This window comes from Bubalus kerabau, chromosome 4, assembly GCF_029407905.1.
Source record: "Bubalus kerabau isolate K-KA32 ecotype Philippines breed swamp buffalo chromosome 4, PCC_UOA_SB_1v2, whole genome shotgun sequence".
In the NCBI taxonomy this organism is placed as follows: domain Eukaryota; kingdom Metazoa; phylum Chordata; class Mammalia; order Artiodactyla; family Bovidae; genus Bubalus; species Bubalus kerabau.
Genome location: NC_073627.1, coordinates 1,460,433 through 1,488,384, shown reverse-complemented (window position 1 = coordinate 1,488,384; position 27,952 = coordinate 1,460,433). Strand labels below are relative to the sequence as shown.

Genomic DNA, 27,952 nt, shown 5'->3' with positions numbered 1-27,952 from the left:
CCACGGGACACCAACACAAACAGATGTGGTGTGCTCCAGGGGGCACCTGCTGTGCCGCCAGCCCGCGCCATGATTTCATAAAAAGCACGCCATTCTCAGGGTGCTTTCCCAGTCCACTCCACGCTGGAGACGGTGACCTTGGCTGGTCTGAGCCGCGCCCCGCTAGACTGAGTGGCAGCCGGAGACCGAGGGCCTGGTCGCCGCAGCTTTGATACTAATCCTCCGGGCCGCACACAATGGCACCCTACCTGGCCCGCACACTATAGCCGGCCAGGCTGCCTTTGAAGCAGGTGCTGAATGGGGACTGCAGGACGCCAGCTTCCCCAGTGAACTCCAGGCCACACAGCTGCGAGGAACAGTCACTTGGATTTTTCTTCAGTTTTGGTGGATTTCAGGGGGGAAAACTGCTGTTATCGAGAATATGTGGCGTTATTTTCGGCGTGAGAATCCATCTTCAAAAAAGCTAACAGTAGGAGCCTGCTCCAAATGGATCTAGTTTCGTGCGCTGAATCACCAGACTACCTTATCTTAAAGCTATAGCATTCATTTCTCCAGGCGTGCAGCCTACACCGCACTTCAGGAGCTATTTTCTTTGGAGATTTAACACTCTCATCTTCTAATTGCAAATTAAGAAACAAAATGCAGATTAAAAGTGCTTTTAAATGTAGGTTTCAAAACGGTTTTATTATTGTGACTTTTCTTTGAGAGTGGGAAAATCAGTGATCAATTCCTGCTCACTCATTCATTTTTTCTACTATTTAGAAGAAAGTGTCCTAATTCTCGAATACACACACATATCAAACAAGATAGCATATAAAATAATATGGAAATTTTTATTTTGCATCTGAGAACAAAGATGCATGCTAGTGAATTTATGTCTTTTAAAAATGACAGATTTTTTCTTCATATTATTCCATTATAGGCAATAAACAGAAAAATATAAGTATTCTCCTTATATACTATGCCAAGTGGAACAGTTTTCTATGATTATTTAAAATAAATGTGCATGTTGACTCTGTGAGTCACACAACTACAATGTTAATCCCAACAAAAAAGAGAATTTAAAATTTTATTGACATTACTGCATCATTTTCAGGCAGCCAAGTATATGAATTATTGAGTTGGGATATTTTTAGAATAGTCTTGGACACATTATTATTCCTGCTCAGTATTATACTATCAAGCATTATAGTAATGAAATTATATACTTTAGTAGAAGATTTAAACATGTAAGAAGGAAATAGAAGGAGCTAAAACGTTCTACTCAGATCTGATTCTCAAAAGTCTCAAAAAAAAAAAAATGAAGAGAATGGGTGTGATTCAAAATTGATAGAAAGCAAAATATTTTACGATACTCTAAGGAAAAGTAACTGATAGACCTCCCCCAAGAAAAGACGTGAGACTGGGACTGGCTGAGGGACTCGCAACCATGCAGCCACGCTCCAGGCTCGATGACCAGCGCCCTTGCACAGAAACGCTGAGTTATCTGAGGAGTTCCGACAGGCGGGAAGGGATCCTGCTCATGTTCACATTTCAGTTCATTCATTTTCAAAACGAGGCACAGATGAAAGAGAGATAATGGCATTTGAAGCCTAAAGATAGCTGTTCATAAACTAAACTATTCAAACAGTTTGTTCTTGTGTCAGGGGCTGCTTGCTCAGTGAGGCTGGTTAGTGAACAGTCTCCAGGCTGCAGAGCCTTTGCAGGTGAAATAGCTCAGTCCTGACCACCCAATCCAGTGCTGCCTAACCAACTTCTAGACGTCACAAGCCCTTTACTTTCCTCAGTGTCATCAATTTCAGGCAGGGGGGTCCTCCCCAGATTAACAGTGGAGTCCAGGAGAAAAACCCTAATGTTTCAGGAACATCTTAAGGATAATATTCATAATGCCAGCATCGAGGTGGATTGTGTTAAAATTCAGCCCAGCCCCTAAGTGTAGATACATGTCCTTGGCACGTGGGCACGTCTCAACAGTGAACTGAAGCCGCACGTCCCTTCACCTGGAGCTACTGCACACGTCTAGTTGACCACAGTCACGTGTAACAGAGTTCATGGTGACCAGGAGGTGGCACGGCAGGGACTGTGTGGAGGATGGGACAGCAGACGACATCCGCAGGGAGGACAAGAAGTCTCAGCAGGTTCTCTGTGTCAGTGCTCCGGGGGGAGGAGGCCCATCACCGAAGACCTCAGTGCTCACTGAGTGGTGGGCCTGGAACTGGCCGGGCATGAAAGCAAACTGGCGAGTCATCTGGTGGCCAGTCCTCTGTGATCCTGGACTCGACAGCGGGGGCTGGGTCTGGGAGAGAAAATGGTTGCACTGCATAGAAATTGCAAGGTTGACTCACAAGGAATCATCAAACAGGAGACCAAGAAGGATGGTGCTCCACCCACGACACACCCCTGGCACACTCCGGCCGGGATTCTGAGGCCCCTGAAGGCACAGACCTCGCCCTCTGACTGGATCCTGCCACACAGTCTGACCACGGCCTTCTCCCTCCACTGGAGGCGTCACACAAGTGCCTGGGGCAGGAGCATACGCCAGGCCTGAGGGACCAGGCCGGGCGCGCTGGACGGCCAAGTTGCTGAGGGTCTCGGATATGAACCCTAAGTTCTCGGAACTGTTCGACAGCAAGCTCAGTGCGAGCAAATGCTGCCTGCTGATGTTGTTCATCACTCAGTCGTGTCCGGCTCTCTGTGATCACTGGGACTGCAGCCTGCCAGGCTCCTCTGTCCTGTAGTGGGTTGCCATTTTCTTCTCCAGTACTACCTGAAGACTTGTTAGTAATCTTATATTATTAACCTGTTAATTAATCTTATTTTAAAAGACAAATGGGATGCAGCAAGTCGTTACTTCTCAGTACACAATACATAGAAGGTCAACTGTCCCAGTAATACACCTTAAAGGCAGAAATCCCAAAGCCAGAGGAGGAAGTTACAGACAGGACAGAATGCACCCAACACATAAAAAAGGAGGCATTACAGTACAAAATATTAGCTGAAATGAGCTCAAAGTAACCAGATGACAAAACCACATTCTGCAAGCCTTGGTGTGCGATGAGTTGCAGCTGCAGGAGGTGGGAAGGAACGCCCTCCTTGTTCTCTGGCTTGAGGAGGAGGAAGAGGAGTTGCCAGCTGGGAGCCCTGGGGAGAGCCGCCCTGCAACACAACCATCTCTGCTCTTGGGTCAAGTGGATGCAAACGTGAGAGCCCAGAGCCTGGAGAGCGTCAGAGGTCCTGAGCACAACGTTCCTCTGACCCCAGGGGTCCCCCAGCACCCCGACGGCCACCGCTTGGCCGCCACCGGGGCTTTCAGCAGGAGGGGCGGCCGCCCCCCGAGCCTCTGCCGCCCCCACCACACCTGGCGCTGGACGGCAGAGGGGTTGCTCCCGTCCTGCCCCTGCGCTGCTTGGGCTGCTGCCCTGCTCTCCTGGCCTGGACTCATCAAGGGGCACAGACCTTCCTGCCACCGCAGCACTCAGCTGTCGGCCTCCATCCAGCCTCCCGTCCGGCGACGCCTACACCGCTGGAGACTCAGGTCCTCGTCTCCAGCCTGTGGCCCAGCTGTGCACAGCAAGGGAAGCTGCACCCACCCACCGCTGCCCCCCAGGCTGCTCTCGGCATTCTTGCCATTTCCTCCCTCTGGTCCCCACGTCTAGCTGTCGCTGCGTCCCCAGCTCAGTCCGGGCACTTCCTCTCTGTGAGTCAGTGTCTGTCACAACTGTTTGTTCACCTGGTCGCTCAGCTGGAAAACCCGAGTCCCCTCTCTCCTTCACGCGCCATTCCACATCATCAGCAAGCCTCGTCCGTCTAACATCTAAGATGAAAGGACACGCTCGTGCAGCAGGCCCTGCACTCAGATGCGGTGTCCCGCTGCGTCTCCAAGCGGCGGTCACGGCCTCGCCTCACACTTCGTCCTCAGGCGGGGGGGCCGTGGGCTCCCCACCACCAGGGCAGACGCCGCTGTGCACACCGTCACATCGCAGCACGGCGCAGTGTGCGCACGGAGAGGCTGCTCAGGAAACGTGAGTTAAGTGACGGAGGACAGGACTGGAGCTCAGACGCTGAAGGAGCCTGGAGAGTGGAATCATGGCTGAGCCATTTCACTACTTAGGAAACGTTTTTCTAGTATCATAGAATAGTTTTTCTATTTACTCAAGTGCAGAAAGCACTCAGTTGCTTCAGTTGTATCCAACTCTTTGCAACCCCATGGACTGTACCCCACCAGGCTCCCCTGTCCATGGAATTCTCCAGGCAAAATGGCATGTGTGGACTGCCATTTCCTTCTCCAGGGGATCTTCCCAACCCAGGGATCAAACCCGAGTCTGCTATGTCTCCTGCATTGGCAGGCAAGTTCTTTACCACTGTGCCATCAGGGAAGCCCCTTGTAAAATAAGGTATCCCTAAAGTAAATCGTCTTAATGTGATGGTCCCTGAAGAAAAACCACATTCATCTTTGCCCCCTTCAATCCCACTTGAGGGAAAGGTGCCATTTGTACAAACCTAGATAATAACAATTCCAAGCCAAGAAAAGGTGGGGGAAAAGGGAAGAGGAGGTGGGGCATTGGGCATTTTTCACCAACGGCCAACGCGCTTCCGTGAGCCTGGGCTCCCAGCACGTCGCGGTCTGGACGCCAGGACGCCAGGTACCTGAGGGAACCATCTGTGCTGCGCACTGCAGCTGCATGCCTGGGTCAGGAGCTTAGGGAAGGAGAGAATCTGAAGGACCAGGGTCTGCGCTTGTCTTCATCACCACCTGGGAGTCCAGTGACCGCAACTGAGGCTCAAAGATTATTACAAACTTAGAAGAGGATAACCGAGAAAGAAAGACTTTTTTAAGAGAATATGATAAGGTGAGCAATACGTCAGAAAAACAGGGGCATACTAGACATAGAAATTAATAAATTACACAGAAATCCCTTTCGAAGACTTTTTAGGGAGACCTGCAAATCCATGGTCACTAACCTCACCTGAGGCCTCGCCACCCAACAGAAACTTCACTGAGCTGCTGCTGTCAGATCAGCCCTGCCATCACCAGCGTCGTTTCAGACAGTTTCCGCCCGCCCTGGCTCCCCTGTCCACCTGATGCCTTCAGTGTCAACAAATGGTCTTCTCCCCTGTCGCACAGAGGAAGCCCTCAGGAGTCAGAACACCCTTGCTTTCCGACTGCAGATCACAGACCTCTGTGCCTGGTGCCCCCCCACCGACAGCTGAGGCCCAGCCCTGCCCCCACCCACGGGTGCCGCCCCCTGCGCTGGGCCCCCTTCCCTGTCTCCACCCTCACTTTCTGCTGTGTCCTTTCCCAGTGGAGACTAACAGTCTGATTCAAAACAGGTCCATGTTTTCAGGTTATATCACCTAAAAAATCTAGGTAATATTTACAGAGAAAAAACTGGGAACTGCATGCTGTTTCTAAAACATCTCAACTGATCTTCAAATGTCCCAGTTGCGCTCTTATCTTCTATAATTCCTGGCTTGTCTTTGCTACCAAAACATTTTGTTCCAAACAGTGGTGTCGTGTAAGGATTGGGCTGTCCAGTGTTTTTAATCATCCTCAACAGTAAGTGTTTAGTCTTCCTGGAGAATCTGGCCACTTGTTTATCTGTTGAACTACATTTCCCTTTAAAGGCTTTGCAGGGAAAAGAGAAGATACAAAATATAAGATTAAAGAATGAAATGCTGGAATTGCCAAAAAAAAAAAGAATCTCCACAGTTCAGGAAATCCTAGCATGCCTGCTTTGTTGTTTGTTTCCAACTTGAGTGAGGCTTGTGAAGACAATTAGAATGGTCTCTCTGTTCCAACGGGTCATACAGGAAAGAAACAGGAAATCTTGATGAAAGCTTGGGCTTCGCAGGATATTTGTGTGAGTGTTTATCCCATGTGTTTGATGTTGTCTCACCACATCTGCACACGTTAGGCCTGCGTTTGGGCTGAAATGTTTTAAAATACCACTCTGCTTTTTTCACTTCATTACAGTTCCTGGCACTGGGCTCTCTACGTGGGAGGGGCTCACAAGTCGCACTGAGTAAGGAAATTGAGGCCCAGAAGGCACCAGTCATTCATTTCCTCTGGATGCGGGCTCCCTCATTATAAAATGTGAGGATTAGACCGGATAAGTGCTTCTAAAACTTTTCCACCAAAGCATCCCTCGCAGCGGCGAAGATGAATAGTATCCCCCGGGATCTGAGGGCTCAGCCTGGAGCAGCCTTTGCAAACTGCAAGTTGCTTTGAAATGCCCTGTTTTATCCTGCAAAATTCATGAGAACTGTGCATTTTACAAAACAGGAAAAGTCTCTGTTTGTTTTAATATGAACGTTACCTCCATAGTAAAACCACTTTGCTTTCCCACCAAATAATCAAGTGAGTCCAACATTGTAAGACGCAGGTGTCAGCCCCTCCACCTGAGCGCTCATGCACCCCAGGGCTTGGCTACCCGGGCCTGAGAAGCCGGGGCTGGTGGTCGGCATGTACATCTCCTTCCAGAGTGAAACGCTGCACCCACAACACTCAAGGCTTGTGCGTTCTTCAGAAAAGTAAGACAAGATGACGTGAAAGTTGTCATCCTTGCACTTGAATGGCAGGTAGAGAAGGCAGGTGGGTGTAGAAAGGTGTGTAGGTAAAGGACTCGGAGCCGCCTGCAGTTGTCCAGAGCCACACAGGGCGGGTTAGGGTCTGATGGAAGGTGCGGATGGTCACTGATGTCAGACCTGGAAGGGACCCTCTGCCCCCAGCATTCAGGACAGTCACCTCCACACACTCAGGAGGGAAACTTACTTTCTCATGAGACAAACCACTGCACATGGGAATAAGCCTTTAGGAAAGAACAACCTTGAAACGATTCAAAATGTTCCCACAATACCATTCACCCCGAGGCTCAACAGGAAATGGCAACCCACTCCAGCACTCTTGCCTGGGAAATCCCATGGATGGAGAAGCCTGGTGGGCTACAATCCATGGGGTCACAAAAGGTCGGACACGACTGAGCGACTTCACTTCACTACAGAGGCTCAATTTCTGTCCCCAGACACCCCGGGGTATGTTAGCGTGAAGAGCACAACTCAAGTTCATGTCCACGTCCAACCCCGTCACCTGGTCACTGGGTGGCCCCTCTGGCCAGTAACCTGCCCAGGTGAGCTCAGTCTCCACAACTGGGAGATGCAGCAACAGACAACGGACCTGCCTCTCGGCACGACCATGACGACGGGAAGGGGCTGAAGTCTGAAGCAGGTAGAAATGGGACTGGCCTGGTGCGTGTCCTCATGACTGCAGGCTGGCTTTCCTGGTGGCTCAGCTGGTAAAGAATCCTGGGGTCTATCCCTGGGTTGGGAAGATCCCCTGGAGAAGGGAACGACTACCCATTCCACTATTCTGGCTTGGAGAATTCCAGGGACTCTATAGTCCATGGGGTCGCACAGAGTTGGACATGACTGAGTGACTTTCATCACACAGACCAACCATAAGACTTCCCTATTACAGGCCTGGAATTTAAAAATACATAACGTGCAATGCTCCCAAGTCTCATCCTCTCTTGGCAAATATCCTTACTTCTTGAAATACTCCTCTGACCTAACCCTACATGTCCTTAGTTCTGGAAACTCTTTGAACATGCTTGCATTTTTCATCATCCTGCTTAAAACGCAGTGACCAGAACTGACCTACTCCTCAGCTGACCCTGATAGGTGGACAATCCACGGAGACTACCTTTTACCCTCCACTGCCCATCGTCCCAGGTTCTTCTTTTCCTGGTCACTCAGTCCCCGACAACCCCACCCAGCCCCCGCCGCATACTTTCTGCCGACGACTGTCTGAGAGGAAGTGTGGAATTTTACCTTCAGTCCCAGTAAACAATCTTAATTTCAGCGGTTTAAAGCTTCAGAAGCTGATTCCGGACCCCGTTTGCTAACTACTCTGCGTGGAGGCGGTAACTACGCGCACCTCATCGCCGTGCGACGCACCTGGAAATCTTGCGTGTGGGGACCCTGGTCACTCAGAGCCGGCCTCCCCCGCACCCCACAGAGGCTGTGGTAACTGGCCTTTGAGCCCCCGCACCCCACAGATGCACCCACAGCGAGCCCTACCCCCTCCGCCCGAGGGCCCCTCCCACGGCTGAGCGAAGCCCCGCCCCCCGCCCCCGCCCCACCCAAGGGCCCCTCCCACGGCTGAGCGAAGCCCCGCCCCCGCCCCACCCCCACCCAGGGCCCCTCCCACTGCTGAGCGAAGCCCCGCCCCCGCCCCACCCCCACCCAGGGCCCCTCCCACTGCTGAGCGAAGCCCCGCCCCACCCCACCCCCACCCAGGGCCCCTCCCACGGCTGAGCGAAGCCCCGCCCCCGCCCCACCCCCACCCAGGGCCCCTCCCACGGCTGAGCGAAGCCCCGCCCCCGCCCCACCCCCACCCAGGGCCCCTCCCACGGCTGAGCGAAGCCCCGCCCTCCGCCCCTGCCCGCTCCCCAGCTCCCCAGCTCCCCAGCTCCCCAGCTCCCCAAGGCCGCTTGCGCACAGAGAGGTGTCGGCTTGGCTTGCCCTCAGGGAAAATGGTGGCGCTGGCTCACGGGGACACGACTCTGTGCCTATCTTTCCTCATGATACACTTCCAGCGTTAAATCGTTGGCAGTTTGGAGTGGTCAGGGGAATACCATTCTGGTTGATAGAATTTTCAGCTTAAAAAGGGGTTTTTAAAAAGTTTGTATATTATCAGGTCAATAAATGTTCTCCTAACACCTCGGAACTCATAGTCCTGCCTCATAAGTGACTGTCGGGAAGCTTCACTCTCAGCAAGGGTGCTGATGATCAGCTCACAACACAGGAGGAAGAGAAACAGGCTAAATCTGCACTGACCTCAGAGATCTTTGAGTGGTTTTCCAAAAATTCCTATTATACACTCGTCAAACATCTATATAATTTCTTTTTCATGAAAATGAAATAAGAAAAATTGATGCAATAGTGTATGGATTCTATTAATAGTATGAATCCTTTAAATAATTGATCAATTTTCCTTATTAAATATTTTTGACCAAGACTATAAAAGAGAAAAATCTGGTACAGTTTCAAATCTAAGACTGAGAAAAGCCTTTGAAGCTTAACAGTCTTTCAAAGGAGTTTATATAAATTTATTTTTACCCTAAAAAAAGGGACTGTCATGTTAAAAAGACTATCACAGGGTGGAAAGTAGAGCATATAGAAAAGAATCAACCACCTAAAAAATAATTAACATCATTGTTTGAATATTTCTGTCTGATTTTCAAGGTTAAGGATAATTGGGCCGGAAAAGGTAAACATTTTTCATGACTCTTAGTAGATGCTACAGAAATTTTTTTGGGTACATGAACTTAAAATGCCACTAGCAATATATAAAAGTGCCAATTTTACAAAACTTTTGTCAACTTTAGATGGTACATCACTTTAATTTGCATTTTTATTAACACCAAGGCTGAAGATATTTCGACATGGTCATTTACTCAATTTACTTCTTATATATCTTTCTTTCCTTTGCCAGTTTATTTACTGGGACATTAAAGATTTTCTTATAATCTGCGCTACTTATTTATATGCTAATTTATTTGTTATAATTCATTAATTTAACAAAGGGAATCACTCTTTGTCTATCCTAAGTATTTCTGCCGGGCAGACGCTGTGCTAGAGCGGGGCGCGTGGAGGAGACGAGCGCATGGCAGCCTCAGGGCCTCGGGGCTGACGCACCTGCTGCTCGTATCTCTGCTTGACGTCGTCCAGTTGCCACAGGAACTCCTTGGACTGCTTCTCACGGAGCGACTTGGACCGAGTCAGGTCTGCTTCCACCTTTTCCATCTGCAAAGTTTAAAAATCAAATATCACACTTTTAAGTGACAAATGGCAGTGCCTATTTTTGTTAATCGCACATTTATTAAAATGATGGATTTTCAACACCTCACGAGTCGTAATGCTGAATCTAAGGGCGATAAGATGGAGACAGCTGTGCCCACTTCTCTTGATAGGCTTCAATGGTTTCAAACCAGGGCATTTATCATCAGCATATAGTTGGCTAAACTCTACTGTGACAATAATACTGTGACAGAAATACAATTTTGAACATCCAAATACTTACTCAACAAGGTTTTATTAAGGCCTTGCTGTGTGCTGAATGGGAGAAAATATTTGCAAACCATCTATCTGAAAAGGGACTTGCATCTACAATATATAAATAAATAATAAATGGGCAGTTAAACCCAATTTAATATTGGGCAAAGGGACTGGAAGACATGCCTCCAAAGAAGATACACCGATGGCCAACGAGCACATGAGAAGATGCCCACCGCCACTGGCATCAGGCAATTTGAAGTCAAAATAGCAACCTGCACTTCACGCCCACTAGGATGGCTGTAATCAAAAAGCCAGACGATAACAGGATTGGTAAAGACGCAGAGAAATCAGATCCCCACAAGTGCTGGTGGGGATATAAAATGATGCAACCACAATGGAAGGCAATTTCACAGTTCCTCAAAAGATTAACCATAGAGATGACACAGTGAACCCCGTGGATTCCTTAAGAACCAGGAATTCCACTCCCAGGTGAGAAATGAAAAACATAATCCATACGAAAAACTTGTATTCAAATGTTCATGGTGTAACTGCCAAAACGGAGACAACCCAAACGTCCATCAATTGATGACTGAACAAAATGCGGCATATCCATACAATGAGACATTATTCAGACGAAGTACTAACACACATTACAACATGGATGAGTCTTGAAAACAGTCTTCAAAGTGAAAGAGAACAGGCAGCAAAGGCCATGTCTCATTTGTGTTAAACTCTCAGAAGAGTCAAATCCACAGAAACAGAAAGAGGACTAGTGACTGCCTAGGGTGACAGGGGGCTGGGGGTGGGGGTTTTTCTGGAGTGATGATAGTTGCAGGACTCTGTGAATATATTAGAAACCACTGAACCATGCACACGGGCCGGCAGCCTCCAGATTCAGCCATCAGAGTTCTAAGACGACCAACACAGGCCCTCAGTCCCGTGATCAGCTTTGCTGAGGAACGTCTAAAGCAGGCATGGTGGAGCCCACGTTGTTTCCTAACTCAGGACGTGGGTTTCAAGGCGCTCTCTCCTCCAGTGAGCGCTCTTCGCATCAGCCCTCTACCCAGAGGCCTGTGACTTGGTCCTCGGGAGCCACCCCTGCGCTCCGGCTCCCCTGGCACTTCCCAAACGGCTGCGGCTACTCACGAGGCAGCTTTGCTCCTCTCTGTTGGAAAACCCTCCGTGTTTCTCTCACCCAGCCATCCCTCTCCAAGGCTGACTCGAGCCTCCCCTCCTGGCGGAGGGGTCTGCTCTCTGATCCACAACAGACGGAAACACCCACCTCTTACTGTGCTCTGGGAGCCAGAAAATGAAACTTTCCCTTTTCCCAGCACAGGGTGCTTTTCTCTAGAGTGCAGGAGTGTTTCAAATTGTAAGCCTTGTTTACTCATCTACACAGTGGCCTCCCAAATAAAAGAAACTATGACTTATAATTCTGTTGTATCTTAGTTATTAATTAATTGCCAAGGTGTGCAGAATAAATACATATTAAATTCTCAAGGATGAATGGAGGGCAGACAAAAGCAAAACAGAAAGGAGGCAAGAAAGGAAAATCAAGGAGAGAAGACCTGGTTTATTCAGTGCTTTTAAGACAAATCTTCATATGAAGTTGATTTTTGTTTCTTATTCTACTTTAGCACAGATTGAGTATTACAAATAACAATAATTATTAAAATATTTTAAATGTAATTAAGTGCTTTGTATATGCAACATTTATAAAAATAGGATGTCTTCCTTCAAAAAAATTATCTTCTATAATCAAAATAGAAAACAATTTAAAGCACATGAAAGACCTCTTTCTTATACCGAAACATTAAGAAAAATTCAAAGTGTTATAAGTGTTATTTTATACTGACCGAAAATGCAAGACCCCACTCCATTCTCCTTCCACAATTTAACCAAAATAAATAAACAAGTCTTGTAAAACACTTGAAGTTTGTGTAGAAACAAGGTTTTCAGTTGCCATAGATACAAAAGATTCTGCTTAATCATACATCATTCCATATTCCTTTTAACTTCAAGTGTAAGGAAAAAAGAACCACCCACTTCTTCATTGGGTAACTGGCTTCCAAGAAAGCTAAGTGTAGAACTTGGTGATCAAATTAGGAGCAGAAAAGGGCTCTGTGAATGTCTAACGTTCACCGGTGATAGAGAGGGGTGTACACTGGTGTCTTGAGCGTTACTTGAGCTCCACGAAAGAGAACATCTGCGCGTTCAGAGCTTAAGCAACACCAGCGCTCTGCTCCCCTCGGGTCACGAAACGTTCAGGAACAGGCCGCGGCGTCGGCAGTTCAAAGATGTCAGGGCTCGGGTCTCTGCAATTCAGCCTCCCGTGATGGCCCCAGAGCGGTTTCTGCAGCTCAGAACCCCAGCCCCAAAGGGTGGGGGTGAGGGGACAAGGGTTAAGGGTCCATAGCAGCTGCTGAAAACCCTCTGAAGGGGCTTTCCTGCAAGCTCCTGTCAGGAGCAAGTACAGTACGCTGTTTCCATCTCATTCGCTGCGTTAGACGTTCTCTGCATTAGAAGCCACGCTCCATCTGCAAGGTGAGAGACTGCCGATTTACAACTGTGTCTAATGTTGCCCTAAATAAACTCAGGGCTCTACTGTTTTAGTAAGAGACTAGGAATGGACACTGGACCAGGATCTAGCATTTCTGTCAGATGTGGTTGTAAAGTCACTGTTCTTTCTCTAGTCAAGTTATCTTGTGTTGTTAGGTTCTGAGTAATCTGACATATATAATTTAGTAGACAATTATACAAGTCTATAGAGAAATACAATTTTGCTGTATTTAATACATATTTAGATAAACTATAAGAAATTGTCCTTCAAGTATTTTCAGATATGTATAGACATAGATAGAAGGATAGACAGACAGATAGGCAGATAAGACAGATACAAATGGCAGCAACACAGATAAACAATTATCTGTGCTTGACTGGAGAAGGCAATGGCACCCCACTCCAGTACTGTTGCCCGGAAAATCCCATGGATGGAGGAGCCTGGTGGGCTGCAGTCCATGGGGTCGCAAAGAGTCAGACACGACTGAGCGATTTCACTTTCACTTTGCACTTTCATGCATTGGAGAAGGAAATGGCAACCCACTCCAGTGTTCTTGCCTGGAGAATCCCATGGACGGAGAAGCCTGGTGGGCTGCAGTCCATGGGGTCGCACAGAGTTGGACACGACTGAAGCGACTTAGCAGCAGCAGCAGTGCTTGACTGAAGATTCAGTAGAAACTAACATCCTTGACAGAGAAAAGCAGTGGATGCGTGTCTGGTACCTCTCCCCTTCTTATCTATTTGTAGCAGTTCTTTATCAACCCTGGATGTGGATGCTTTATTCAGTACCTCATTACCACAGCATTTGCTGACCTGGCCCTTCTTTGCCTGCTGTACAGCAATACTTGCTTTGACATGAATCAGGGTGATCATAATGTGTGTGTCTACTTTTGGTCTCTTTCCTCTAAAACACTGTTCATCTTTGTGCCAAAACCACACTGTATTTATGAATATAGCTTAATATTAGTCTCAGTATTCAGCAGTATTTATAAGTTCTGGAAGCATAAGGTTGCCATGGTTGCTCTGAGACGTCTGTATTTCCATGTAGATTTTAGAATCAGCTTGCCAGTTTCCCTCACTCCCCTACCACTACCCCCTCGCACCCCCCTCCACCGGCAAAAAGCACTGCTAACGTTTTGAGTTTTAGGATTGTGTTGATTCTATAGATTAATCTGGGGAGAACTGACATTTTTACGGGTCTTCCCGATGGCTTAGCTGGTAAAGAACCCACCTACAATGCAGGAGACACAGGTGAGACAGATTCAACCCGAGTCGGGAAGTTCCCCGGCGGGAGGAAATGGCAACCCACTCCAGTGTTCTTGCCTGGGAAATCCCATGGACAGAGGAGCCTGGGGAGCTACTGTCTGGGTCGCCAAAAATTGGACAGGGGCTGAGCGGCTAAGCGTACACACAGTGTGGTATCAGAAGGGGTGAAACCAGGGCGGAGTCAACAGGGACAGAGTGAAGAGCACAGAAACATACTTTAGGACATCTTTGTAACACTGAATCTTCAAATCCATACACAAGATCCATTGCCCAATTCATCCAGGTCTTCCTTGGTAGTAAGTAAAGTTTCACTTACTACTCTATTAAGCATTTAAGGATGAGAGTTAAGGTTTCTTTTAATTATTTGTTTGATTTCTTTAATTTTGTTTTTCAAAACCAAACATTTATCCATAGGCTTTGGATGTTGACATTTGGAATTGATTAACACAATAAACTCTGTTAGAATACTTAAATATGCTGCAAGAAGTTTACCTCTGATACCTCATCTCATTTGAAGACAAAATTTTTCAAATGCTGAAAGCAGAGACAGATTTGCCCATTATCATCAAAAAGTAACTGAGAAAAAATGCTTCTATTTGTATTGGATATTCTATTACCTTCAAGCTGGTCTAAAAAGACCTTATTTAATTACATGAGCCAGCATGGCCCTTAAAGGACAAGAGAATGGATGGTCTGTATGTTGACTCTTGTCTCTCTCAGTCTGTTTTGTTATCCATCTACATTTATAAAAGCACAGATGTATTCAGATAACATTCCTCCTTCCTTGTAACTTGAGAATTTTTTCATGAAGTCAATAGCAACTATAAGATGCTGCTGCTGCTGCTAAGTCGCTTCAGTCGTGTCTGACTCTGTGCGACCCCAGAGACGGCAGCCCACCAGGCTCCCCCGTCCCTGGGATTCTCCAGGCAAGAACACTGGAGTGGGTTGCCATTGCCTTCTCCAATGCGTGAAAGTGAAGTCGCTCAGTCATGTCCGACTCCTAGCTACCTCATGGACTGCAGCCCACCAGGCTCCTCCGTCCATGGGATTTTCCAGGCAAGAGTACTGGAGTGGGTTGCCATTACCTTCTCTGATGAGAAGAAGGCTTCCCTGGTGGCTCAGAGGGAAAAGCGTCTGCCTGCAGTGCAGGAGACCTGGGTTCAATCCCTGGGTCAGGAAGATCCCCTGGAGAAGGAAATGGCACCCCACTCCAGTACTCTTGCCTGGAAAATCCCATGGACAGAGAAGCCTGGTAGACTACAGTCCATGGGATCGCAAAGAGTCGGACACGACTGAACGACTTCACTTTCACTTTCTCCGATGAGATGATGAACTAAACTCAAAATCTTTTAAACTGTAAGAAGCTGCTAATCAGTTTCAAATGTACCAGCACCCAGAAGCAACCTCACTAGTCAAAGGCAGGATTTCCAAATTGGGTTTTCACAGCAAACCGTGGGTTTTCCAAGTATAAAGCGAATAGCTTATAGCTGATGGCTACAAAGATAAAGAAACAGAATTTAAAGCCAGATATTTAGCAGCAGCAGCCACTTAATGAGAATACATTTTCAAGAGGAGCAAAATTAACTAGAAAAGTCAAGTGGTTGAGTGGAAGCCCCAGGAGGAAGTGGTGAGCTGACATTCATTCAGTCGGTTTACAAGATGAAAAAGTTTCACCTTAGAATTGCTGCCAATACTTCAAAAGACATAGCTGTCTTTTTCAGTCATTTATTTGTTTCACAGAGAATAGGTAAATACAGAACCCTATTTCTTTAAAAAAATACAATTATATACACATATACAGGAATAATTCTAACAGTAATACATTTTCACAATTAAAATATGTATATTTTCCACAACTAATTGCTGACAGCTAACATATATAATGGATTTCGCCACTGGGGTAAGAATTGGGTTATTTAAGCAGTCTTAAATGAGATAAAAAGTTCTTCAAAGTGAAAGAAACAGTGTGAAGCAACTTTTTAAAAAAAGTTAAAGTCTGTTCCATTTTCTCTCAGGGGCCTCGTTTTTCAAACAGCAATTCGCTTTCAAAAACAAACTCAGAGCTTGTTTAATTCAAATTCCCGTTGTCTTCTATGTGCAGCGGTTTCCAAGTGGAAAAAGATGCCCTGAGCTCTCCTGGCTTTTACACAAAAGACTTCAGTGAGAAAAGAGCAGTTCAAAAACAACAACAGAAAAGGAAAGTATAGGCTGTGGAAATGTCCAAAAGCAGTATGACTTCTCCAAATAATGAACCTGCTGATTGACTTTCTTTGAGAGCTCGAGCCGCATCCACACTTTTTAACCAACTGACAGTCTGAGATGGAGGGGATCTAATTTACCGTGTTTTGACATATATATTGTATTTACTGCCTGTTAAAATCTGCTACATGAGAACTGTCCCATTTGCTAGTGAGCCTGGCTGTAAGGATTCCTTTATACGTGGGGCTGCTCCATGTTATTACACTCACAGCAAAGGTGCTTTCCGTGTTTCAGAAACTCGGTTGCACTTGGCAAAACCATCTGCCACTGAAACCACGGCAGAGCTTTCTTCCAACAGAAAACAAACAGAGCGTTGCCTGCTCACCAGCCGCTGTCACCGTCACGTTTTACTGAGTCTGAATCCAGAACCACTGGACACATCAGCGAGGACCGCTGGCAAAGACAGGACACGGGTGAGGGTGTGTGGGGGGAAGCGGACCCCAGCCGCATGCACCACAGAGGACCCTCCGTCAGATCGGGTAACCGGTCCGCAGAGATGCCATATCTGCAAGGTAGGAACACGCGAACTCTGGAGGTCCAGAAATGGGAGAAGCAAATAGAGGGACAGAGAACAGGCGAAGGAAGAAAGGAGACAGAGGATGGCGCTGGTGCAGGGCAGAGCAGTGGGGCGTGAGGGTGGACGGGCTCCGGGCGCTTTCCGCATCCACTGCACAGATGCCCTCTCTCAGCCCCGGCTGGTCTTGTTCTACTGCAGTGTCACTTGCTGGCTGGGCAGGGTTTGTCATCGTCGTCTTCTTTTTTTAATTTCCTTCTAGTTGTTTGTTTGCTCCAGTTAACTTGGAAACAGTAACTACGGGGTTAGCATCTGGATCTTCAAGATGGTTTGATTTTAAAGGGGCCAGTTTTTGCAGAGGAAAGAGGAAGATGGATTTCTAATTTAATGGTTCCTCAGAGCACATTCTCTCCAAGGCTTTTTTTTTTTTTTTTTTTTAACATTCTCTCTGACCTTTTTTGACATCAGTTCAGTTCAGTTGCTCAGTCGTGTCTGACTCTTTGCGACCCCATGGACTGCAGCACACCAGGCTTCCTTGTCCATCACCAACTCCTGGAACTTACTCAAGCTCATGTCCATTGAATCAGTGATGCCATCCAACCATCTCATCCTCTGTCATCCCCTTCTCCTCCTGCCTTCAATCTTTCCCAGCATCAGGGTCTTTTCCAATGAGTCAGTTCTTTGCATCAGGTGGCCAAAGTACTGGGAGTTTCAGCTTCAGCATCAGTCCCTCCAATGAATATTCAGGACTGGTTTCCTTTAGGATTGACTGCTTGGCTCTCCTTGCAGTCCAAGGGACTCTCAAGAGTCTTCTCCAACACCACAGTTCAAAAGCATCAATTCTTCGGTGCTCAGCTTTCTTTATAGTCCAACTATATATATATTTTTGACATATAGTTTCTAGTTTTTTTACCCTTGATAAGTAACATCACAATAAACAACCCTGAACACACAGCATGCACAGCTCGGAGTCTTGGAAAATAGAGTCCTAGAGGTAGGACGGGGAAGTGGTTCTCCCATCTGCACCGCTTGATCCACTACTGCCGGACCACAGTGTTTGTTAGTCTTCTTGCCTGGAGAATCCCACGGACACAGGAGCCTGGCTGGCTACAGTTCGCTGGGTTGCAAGAGTCAAACACAACTGCGTACACAGCATATGCAGCACCAGGGAAGCCATCTGGTCCTGGGCTTTTCCTTGCAAAAAGATTTTTAATTGCTAATTAAATATCCTTATCTATCATAGGACAATTTGGACTTTCTATCTCTTCTGTAGACAGTTTCAGTAATTTGCATCTTCCTAGGAATTTGTCCATCTCACCTAAGTTTTTGTTGTTTGTTGGCACCAAGTTTTTAAAATATCACCTTATAATTATTTCATTTTCTATAAGATCAATAGCAGTGTCCTTTCCTTCTGCATCCCTAGATGTGGTCATTTGTTTCTCCTCACTTTCTGTATTTTACCCTCAGCAGTCAAGCTCAATTTGTCAATTTTGTTCAATCTTTTCAAAGAACCAACTTTTGGCTTCATTGACTTTTTCTATTTTAATGTTTTCTACTTCTTTGCTTTCCATTAATAAATATATATACTACATACATATGTAAATATCTGTGATTTCCTTTATTCTGCTTCCCTGAGCAGAAGCCTGCTTTCCCTGGTCTGGTTTCATAAGATGAAAACTAGGTTACTGATTTGAGAATGTTCCTCTTGGAGATAGATGTTACAAGCTTTTCTCTAAGTACTCTGTTAGCTGTATTCTGTAAACTTTGATATGCCATATTTTCATTTTAATTCAGTTCAAAATAATTTCTAATTTTAAGTAATATCTCCTTTACTCCATGAGTTACTCCTCATAAGTGTCTTATTTAATTTCCAAACATACGGCATTCTCCCAGATTTATTATTATTGTTTGTTTCTAATTTATTATCGGGGTCAAGGAACACACTTTGTATGATTTTAAGATCTGAGTCGTTTTAAGATTTATTGAGAACTGTTTCATGCCAAGCATATGGTGTACCCCAGAGAATGTTCCGTGAGTGCCTGGAGTTACTGGGTGGAGGGGTTTAAATCACCACCAAGTCTAGATACGCTCTTGAGAGGCCCAGCACAACAGACCCAGCACAGCAAAGGATAGAGACTTGACTGAAACTGGAACCCACCCACAGAAGAGGAGACTTCTGCTCTGGAACAAATCAGGTTGGTGCTCTGCTGAAACAAACAAGCTGACGTCATCTGGGCACCCTAACATCGCAGAGGCACGCCGCACACAGCAGGGGCCCTTGCTTGCAGCTTCTTCCCTCCAGCGGGACTTCTGAGATGTGTCCTCTGTTGCAGGCATCAGCAGCTCATTCCTTTTTATCCCCAAGTCATATTCCATTGTATACACTGCATCTCGACTGTCCTTTCAACTTCTGAGGAATATTCGGGTTGTTCAAGTTTTGGGCTTTTGTGAATAAAGTTGCTGACAACTTTTGTGTACAAGTCTTTGTCTGGATATGACTTCTGTTCTCCTGGTTACACACACAGGAAGGGAACGGCTGACAGACGGCTGTGCACGTTGAACGTTTTGCACCCGCAGTATGAAAGTCCACGTCTGCCCACACCTTTACCTCTACCGGTGTTTGGCACCCTCAGCGAATCTTTACAATTCTAACCTTTTCCAAGAGCACGCAGTGGCATCTTCTTGGTTTTAGTTTGCATTTCCTTGACGAATGATAACACTGAACATCTCTTTATGTGCTTATTAGTCTTCTCTGAGGTGTCCAGATATTCTGCCTATTTTTAACTGGGTTGTTTGTCTTCTTCTTATTGTGTTGTAACATTTCTTTTATATTTTAGATATGAGTTCTTGGAAATATTTGTGAATCCTTTATTTTCCCATTCTCTGGCTTGCCTTAACTTCCTCTTTTTTTTAATGGTGTTTTTCAAAAAACAAAAGTTTTTGGTGAATGCAGCAATTTTGATTGAAATTTAATTTCTGGTTTTACTAATAAGCATTGTGGTAAAAATATGTCCTGCTGAGTTTCAGAAATTTATTGGTTTTATGAGTTCTGTAACTGCTCCATTGGAGTAAGAATTTAATACATCATGTTTAACGAGTGGGAAGTAGAAATATGGCGGTTTCATAAACTGCTATTGAGAACTCCTGTTTGTTTAGGTTTTGCCCCCTGAGCAGTCAAGAGTGGAGAAAAGTTTATTAAAGCACTCCGTGACTATGTCAATTTTTTCCTGTATTCCTTATACCTTTTCATAAGGACTCCTGTCTTTCTCAAGCAAAAATATATTCCTTTGTCCAGTTTATTGACTTGTTTTGATGTTAATTTATATGACAATATTACATTTTCTTTTATTCTGAATACAAGTGATAAAATATATTTTCTATATATAACTTTTGTGTAACTTTTAGTTGTGCCTTTTATAAATAGCATATACTCATTTAAGTCAGCTGATCAATACCTTTCTTATGAGAAAAATTTAACCTATCACTGTTTATTCCTACAGTTACATGCTCTGTCTTATTTTGGACACTTTGTTCTGTCTCTACCTCTACTCTACTCCTTTGGCAATATCTCAAATTTCGCTTTCATCTTCTCTAGATTTTGTGAGGATGCAGCATCTTGTTAACTTTGTTAACGCCTGCTTACCGCACCTAAAGAGCGTTTCAGCCTACAGCCCTCACCTCGCGGTTAACCTCTGAGTCTCGTCTTCTAGGGCAGACTGCTGGCCCCTGTGCTCCCCCGATCCGATCCAGGCTTCGTGAACTTTACTAATGCAACCTGAGGATTCAGATTATCTGTTGTTATTGAGTTTGTATTTTCTATTCTAGACACCTTCTGCGGCGAGATCAGCATTCTATCTCACGACTACAGGTGTGACAATCAGTTGATTTTGCTTTTATTTTGTTGGATTCCACAGTTCTCGGCTCATCCATTACTATGATGGTTTCCCTGCGTGCTGGGTGTCTTCTGCTGCATCTCTGAATTGATATAATTTTTTTCCAGAGAAGAAACAATCAGTATACATTATGTGAACTCTTACTAGTAAAATGTTTTTCTGTTGATTTTGGAAGTGAGAAGCTCCTTGGTTATGTATAAAATTGGGTCGCAGCCTTTCTCCTTCAAAACTCCATTATTTCTCCAATTTCTTTTCCAGTTTCATTCTGCCTAGTATTGGATTTCCATTTTATTCTTGACGTTCAGTACTTTTCCAAACGGTATCTAGCTTTAATTGCATTAATTGTACTTGATGTATGTGCCTCGTTCGTACAGATCATGTCTCTCATTAAAGGTACTACTACTCTGAGGTTGCTTTTTTCCCCCCTGAATTCTACAGTAGACTGTTTTCAAAAGTGTGCTTTCATTCTGTGACCGCTGGATACAAACACCTTTTTCTTGTCCTATGAAATGCTTCCACAAGTCCATACTGCTTGCTGGTTTTCTCCTGACCCATTATTGGGCAGTTTGTTAATATTGTATCACCAACCCCCAAAAGTGTATTTATTGAGCCAAAGGTGCCTGCCGTGGTTTCAGCTTTTATGGGAAAGTTGTACTGTCAGCCTTGGCACTTTCAAAAGCCCTTTTTTTAGCCTTCTTCAGGGCATACTCAAAACTTCTTGCCAGGGGCCCCCTCCTTCAATATTCTCTGTATTCCTTTAAACGTTAAGCTGATCAAAGAGTTCCCTGTGAGCGCCACTGCACATCTGAGCAGATATGCCTCCTTCGGGCCTGGCCTCTGATCACAGCAGGGAGCTGGGAAGAGACGCACGTCCAGGAGTGGGCACCGAACGGCCCTCCTTCCAGCCGCAAACTCTACCAGGAATCTGGCTTTCACCCAAGGCAGTGAGCGGGGGTCTCAAACCTTGCTCTCAGAACCCAGGTCCACACAATCCAAATCAAGGAAATAATAAGGAAGCACAGTTCCAGTTTTGTAAACCCCACAGGCTCTGCCCATGACCTTCCACAGGGAAGTTTCTACCACCTGTGAGTGCTCGGGCCTCCTGAGGAAGAAAACTGCAGCTGAAAATGAAATCACAAACAAGTATTGTAACACTCTTAATAATTAAGAAAGCCTGGAAATCAACTAAATGCTCTTGAATAGTGGAGCTGATAAATAAAATATGGTATATTCATATGATAAAACACATATGATGTTAAAAGCATTGCACTAAATCAACAGGCCACAGCTATACAAAACTCAGTGTAAAAGTGCAAACAAGATTGAGACATCAAATCTGTAGTCTTTAACTTTTCAAAAATGGAAGCACAGAAATTATACATATATGTATACATGTACATGCATGTGACACTTAGAGACATTACACGTGCACGCGGAAGTACAAATACACTGAAATGATACACACTGCATTAATTACAGTGTGAGCTCTCCTGAAAAGACCAGGAGAAGAGAGACCGGAGAATAACGTGATTAGACTTGAAATGCAAAGTAAAATGAAACTACATCTGTAACATTTTATTTAAGTAAATGGTGTTGACAATTGTTGATTCTTCATGATGGGTTTCTAGGTATCTCTTTCCTTTATTCTTCTATAAATTTTTAAATTTTTTCTCGGAACTATAAAACATACCACTTACATAAGAACCGGGGATAGCCTCTGTCCTCCTGAAATGCCACTTAAAAATAATTTGCCGTAACTGACCAATGCAACACCATCTATGGCACATGAACAGACACAGGAGGGTAACTTGAGGCCTCGCTCTGGAGAAAATGACCGGTCATGGGTTTTATCTGTATGCTGCCCTGTGTCCCAAAGCCTGGCACAGTCTGGCCACGGCCGTGTCTATGGACAGGACTTTGAATGGTTTCTGGCTCTGCTTTCCAGAGGAATCGGGGCACTGAGGGGGAGGAGGGCCCTCAGCCCCTCCCACCAGGCTCTGCCCACTCCCCATCCCCAGGAGCAGCTGAGCAGAGTCCCTCCCACAGCCCAGGAAGGCCACCCCCTGGGGAGGGCAGCCGGCTGGGCCCTCCTCCAGGGCTCTTGTCTCGGCCAAGAGGAGCTGCCCATACTTCCGGGCTGTGCAGGTGGGGGGTGTCCACCCCGGCCCTCACCTGAAGCCCTGACCCTGACACGGTGGGCTAACCCTGGCAGAGCCTTCTGAGCTGGTAAACACGCTGCTTCCCACAGGAGACCTGCACGTCTCCGCCCCAGAGGCAGCCTCTCACCTGCTCCTTCATCTCTGCGTAGACCTTCTCCGAGTTCAGCTCCACCTGCCGCTTGAACTCCTCCAGCGCGGCGTCCGCCTGCTGCACCTGCAGCCTCTGCCCCTCGCTCACCCGGGTCAGCCGCTCCTCCTTCTCCCTGGGGAGGCCACACGGGCCACAGAGTTAACGCACAACCAAAGAACCGGGTTTGATCAAAGAACAAGCTTTCATCCTCTCTCAAGTGCAGACCAGATTTCTATCTCAAGTATCCAAATGTTATAAAACCTCTCTTCAAAAGATGACAGTAACACGACTTGTCTCAGGAAAGAAGGGTCTAAGCACATAATGTGTGTTCTGATAAGGACACACCGGCTTCCAACAGCTTCCCTAGAACAAGACTGTTTATCACCAGGGCCCTGCATCACCCGACGGACGGTCCAGCCACACGGTGGAACAGTACTCAGCCTCAGAAAGGCATGCAGCTCGGACGTACCTGCACATGGACAAATCTCGAAAACACTGCAACGTTACAGGAGCCAGACTCAAGGTCACACACTTACGTATCACATGGTTCTATGTATGAGAAACATCCAGAACAGACAAACCCATAGAGACAGGGAAAGCAGGTGAGCGGTCAGCACGGGCTGGGGGGACGGGGGGGGCAGTGCTGCTCACTCACAGGAGGCTGGGGGTGACAAACGCGCTGGCCTTCGATGGTGGCGATGCCGCACGTCTTTGTGGATATACTAGAATCTGCTAAACTGCACACTTTGAAAGGATGAATCTTACAGTATGTGGATAACGTCTCGATTAAAAAAGCACAAGGTACCCCAGGACCACCTCTAACACGCACATCCGGCAGAAGCTGACCTGCAGGGTGAAGGGGCAGGGGGGCGCCATGCCGGCCTGACAACCTCCTGCCTGCAGTGGACTCGCCTAAGAGAACCGTAACCATCACGTTTCTTTGTACCTTGAAAAAAAATGAAATAGTCAAGAAGGTCCACCAACAGAAGAGGAATCTCTGCATGCTGACAGAAGACAAAGTAAGACTTCAGGGTATAAACATGTGAATGTTAATACTGGCCACTGCTGAGCTCTGACTGGGCACCAGGTGCTATGTAAACGATTCGAACGCGTCTTCTCTCGTTTATGTCCAGCTTCTATAAGGCCATTTCCATACCCCTAACTTTGCAGAACCGGAAACTGGGGCTGAGAGCCTGTCCCCGAGGCCCCACGTCACTGATGGGCCAAGCGGGACTTGCGCCGGTGCCCCCTGTGGAGCCCGTGCGCTGCCGCTCTCTGTGGCTTTCCGGGTGCCCCTGATGCCACTCCCTGTGCTGAGAACGTGTCCCCAGAATCAGATGAGTGCCTCATACAAGGACCCCTACTGGGCCCCATGGCCTGGAAGCAGGTGGCCACTGTGGCGGAGAGCTGTCACGAGCGCTGGATGCACTTTGCTGTGGCTGCTGGGCCCCGCTGACTGGGAGCGGTCGCCCAGAGGCTCCATTCAGAGGACTGTGAGCTGGGTGCTGAGGCAGAGGCTGCCGCTGACGACGAGGGTCCCTCCGAGGTCATGAGGTCAGGATGCACAGGAGCTACTCCTTTGCCATGCCCCCCTGGACTAGTTCATCCCATGCTCTCCACACTTGTGGACCATTCAGCAGACTACAAGTCTTCAAAGGGTCACATTTGCATGCTCAGTCTGTTTCATAATAGAAAAGAAAGTATAGTGGACAATATTTGAAAACTTTTGTTTGTTGTTGACTCGGTGATGCCATCCAACCATCTCATCCTCTGTTGTCCCCTTCTCCTCCCGCCTTCAATCTTTCCCAGCATCAGGGTTTTTTCCAATAAGTCAGCTCTTCCCATCAGGTGGCCAAAGTATTGGAGCTTCCGTATCAGTCCTTTCAATGAATATTCAGGACTGATTTCCTTTAGGATTGACTGGTTTGATCTCCTTGCAGTCCAAGGAACTCTCAAGAGTCTTCTCCAGCACCACAGTTTGAAAGCAATTCTTTGCCACTCAGCCTCTATATGGTCCAACTCTCACATCCATATATGACTACTGGAAAAACCATAGTTTTGACTGTATGGACTTTGTTGGTAAAGTGATGCTTTGCTTTTTAATACGCTGTCTAGGTTTGTTAAGCCATTCTTCCAAGGAGCAAGTGTCTTTTAATTTTGTGGCTGCAGTCACTATCCACGTTGATTTTGGAGCCCAAGAAAATGAAACATGATGCTATTCCCATGTTTTCCCCATCTGTTTGCCATGAAGTGATGGGACCAGACGCAATGATCTTAGTTTTCTGAATGTTGAGCTTTAGGCCAGCTTTTTCACTCTCCTCTTTCACCTTCATCAAGAGGCTCTTTAGTTCCTCTTCACTTTGAAAACTCAGAAAAATTTATAAACCATATAACTTAAAATTATGCACCATTAATTAGCCAGGAGAAAATTTTAACACATTTTATACAAATACATGATATATGGCTGAAATACCAACTTTTTCTGTAAATGCTGAAAGTTAGTTGTTTTACTCTTTTGTTCAATAATCCACTTGAGCTACTGTTACTATAAATGCTTTCAATTTAATAGGACAAATATTTTCTCTATTTTATCTCATTTTTAACTACCAAATTTAGTTCATTTGCTTTGTAATTGACTACAAAAATCAAGGTCCAAAGTTTTATTCATGATCAGTTCTATACTGAGACCATAATAAAAATGCTATTTGTTAAACTATAACCTAGTGAAGTAAGGCACACTGCTTCTGACTGATCATTTGTAGCCTGACGTGTGATGGATCCGACGGCAGTACACCCTTCTGTGGACATTCCGCATAAACACATGAAGCCCATCCCTCGGCCAGATCCTGTGCATGATAATGAAGAAACACATGATGCTGTGCTGAAAACCAGATCAGAAGAAAAAAGTGAACACTCAGTGCCAGGACCCACGATAGAACAACTTAGTGAAATGTTCTTCAGTACTAAGCATCATGGGAATCCTCGTGGACAGAATCGTAGACGTTGTAAGAAACTGAACCCTCCAGAAGACAGATGATGTTGAGGTTTCCAGGAATCAAAGAGGAATGTTATCCCGCATCCCCTTTGCCATTTGAGAAAATGCAATCTGGCATATTCACGGGTATGTCATTTGTTGCTGCTGTTGTTTCGTCACTAAGTCATTTCTGACTCTTTTGTGAACCCGTGGACTGTAGCACACCAGGCTCCTCTGTCTGGGATTTCCCAGGCCAAAATAATGGAGTGGGTGCCATTTCCTCTCCAAGGGACGTCCCCAACCCAGGGATTGAACCTGTGGTTCCTGAGCATCTCCTGCATTGGCAGGTGGATTCTTCACCACTGAGCCACCAGGGACATCCAATGCATTCAGTTCAGTTGCTCAGTCGTGTCCGACTCTTTGCGACCCCATCGACTGCAGTACTCCAGGCTTCTCTCTCTTTCGCGAATTCCCAGAGCTTGCTCAAACTCATGTCCATTGAGTTGGTGATGCCATCCAACCATCTCATCCTCTGTCATCCCCTTCTCCTCCTGCCTTCAATCTTTCCCAGCATCAGGATCTTTTCCAATGAGTCAACTCTTCACATCAGGTGGCCAAAGTATTGCAGCTTTCAGCTTCAGTCCTTCCAATGAATATTCAGGACTGATTTCCCTTAGGATTGACTACTTGGATCTCCTTGCAGTCCAAGGGACTCTCAAGAGTCTTCTCTAACACCCAGTTCAAAAGCATCAATTCTTCGGAGCTCAGCTTTCTTTATTAGTCCAACTCTCACATCCATACACGACCACTGGAAAAAACCATAACCTTGACTCGACTGTTGCATAGTAACATTAATAATAATAAATGTCTTTACATATTAAAAAATATTTACAGATAGGAAATATTGTTTTATATTAAAATATTGCTTTCCACTTAATATTAAATAGAAGATACAAGGAAATGAGTGAAGCCTCTCAATTCATTTTTAGTCCCACCTCACCTACAAAGCTGGAGAAGGCAATGGCATCCCACTCCAGTACTCTTGCCTGGAAAATCCCAAGGATGGAGGAGCCTGGTGGGCTGCAGTCCATGGGGTCGCTAAGAGTTGAACACGACTGAGGGACTTCACTTTCGCTTCTCACTTTCATGCATTGGAGAAGGAAATGGCAACCCACTCCAGTGTTCTTGCCTGGAGAATCCCAGGGACGGGGGAGCCTGGTGGGCTACCGTCTATGGGGTCGCACAGAGTCGGACACGACTGAAGGGACTTAGCAGCAGCAGCAGCACCTACAAAGCTACTTTAGTGGTGAAGGTAAACACCACAGAAGGCACCACTCAATAAGTCAATATTTCTGCCCAGTTAAACCATGCAAACACACTGAGCTCCATTCATACTTTGAAATCTTCTGTCTTAACATAAAATATCTGTCTTATTTAAGTAAAAAGATGATATTCATTTTAATGAGGTGTCATTTTAATTTCCATCAAAGTAATGAAATAGAAGTGAAATTTTTCAGCGCTTGAAAAAGAGAAGGGTCTGCTCCTCAATAATATAAGAACAGTATTTCCTTTTACCATGATTCCAAATAATGTGCCCTGTAAGAAGCAAAAAAAAAAAACGACTTTGAAGATTATTTTTTCGGTGGAGCTAGCTGTGGAGCTGAGTGTAAACGCATCACTCAAATGCCTTAAAGATCTGCCTCCGTGAAGATAAAAAGGTGGGAAGAAAATTTCCTTTTTAACTCTGATTTATTTATAAAATGCAGTAAATTTTCCTCGCCTGAGTATATAAAGCATAAAGAAGAAAGAAGCTGCATTCTTATACAACCACAAGCCAGTTCAGATTAAAGGATGTTCTGAAGACCATGATTATTCCAAACAGGCAATAAAATGTAGGAGACTAATGGACTACAATTTACTATTTCTTGAGCTTTGAAAGCTAACATTTATATGTTCAGGCCAACCTTAATTTGAAAATCTTCCCTTTGCACATTTCTGCACCAGCACTTTTGATAATGATGGCAGAGACCCAACATACATCCACAGGCTTCACATCACGGCAGACTGCATCTGCTGCCAGCCTGGCCTCTCCACCGGAGGCCCCAAGGAAAACAAAACAGAACAAAACACTTCCAACAGGCC

At 45.9% G+C, this 27,952-nt stretch overlaps 1 protein-coding gene and 1 long non-coding RNA gene across 8 annotated transcripts in view; both read right to left on the bottom strand.

Moving 5' to 3' along the window:
• CEP112 (centrosomal protein 112) overlaps nt 1–27,952 on the bottom strand; it is a 324,857-nt gene that overhangs the window by 165,719 nt on the left and 131,186 nt on the right. For all 7 annotated transcript variants that reach the window (XM_055574950.1, XM_055574952.1, XM_055574955.1 and 4 more), the window contains 2 exons: nt 22,834–22,969; nt 9,697–9,804 (listed from right to left, as the gene is read on the bottom strand). In XM_055574950.1, the coding sequence (XP_055430925.1) occupies nt 9,697–9,804; nt 22,834–22,969 (244 nt within the window). The remainder of the gene's footprint in view (nt 1–9,696; nt 9,805–22,833; nt 22,970–27,952) is intronic.
• On the bottom strand, nt 1,122–3,706 carry LOC129648536 (uncharacterized). The gene is made up of 3 exons (XR_008712770.1): nt 3,359–3,706; nt 2,446–3,215; nt 1,122–2,296 (listed from the first exon to the last, which is right to left on the bottom strand). It is a non-coding gene; the product is annotated as an uncharacterized LOC129648536 (long non-coding RNA).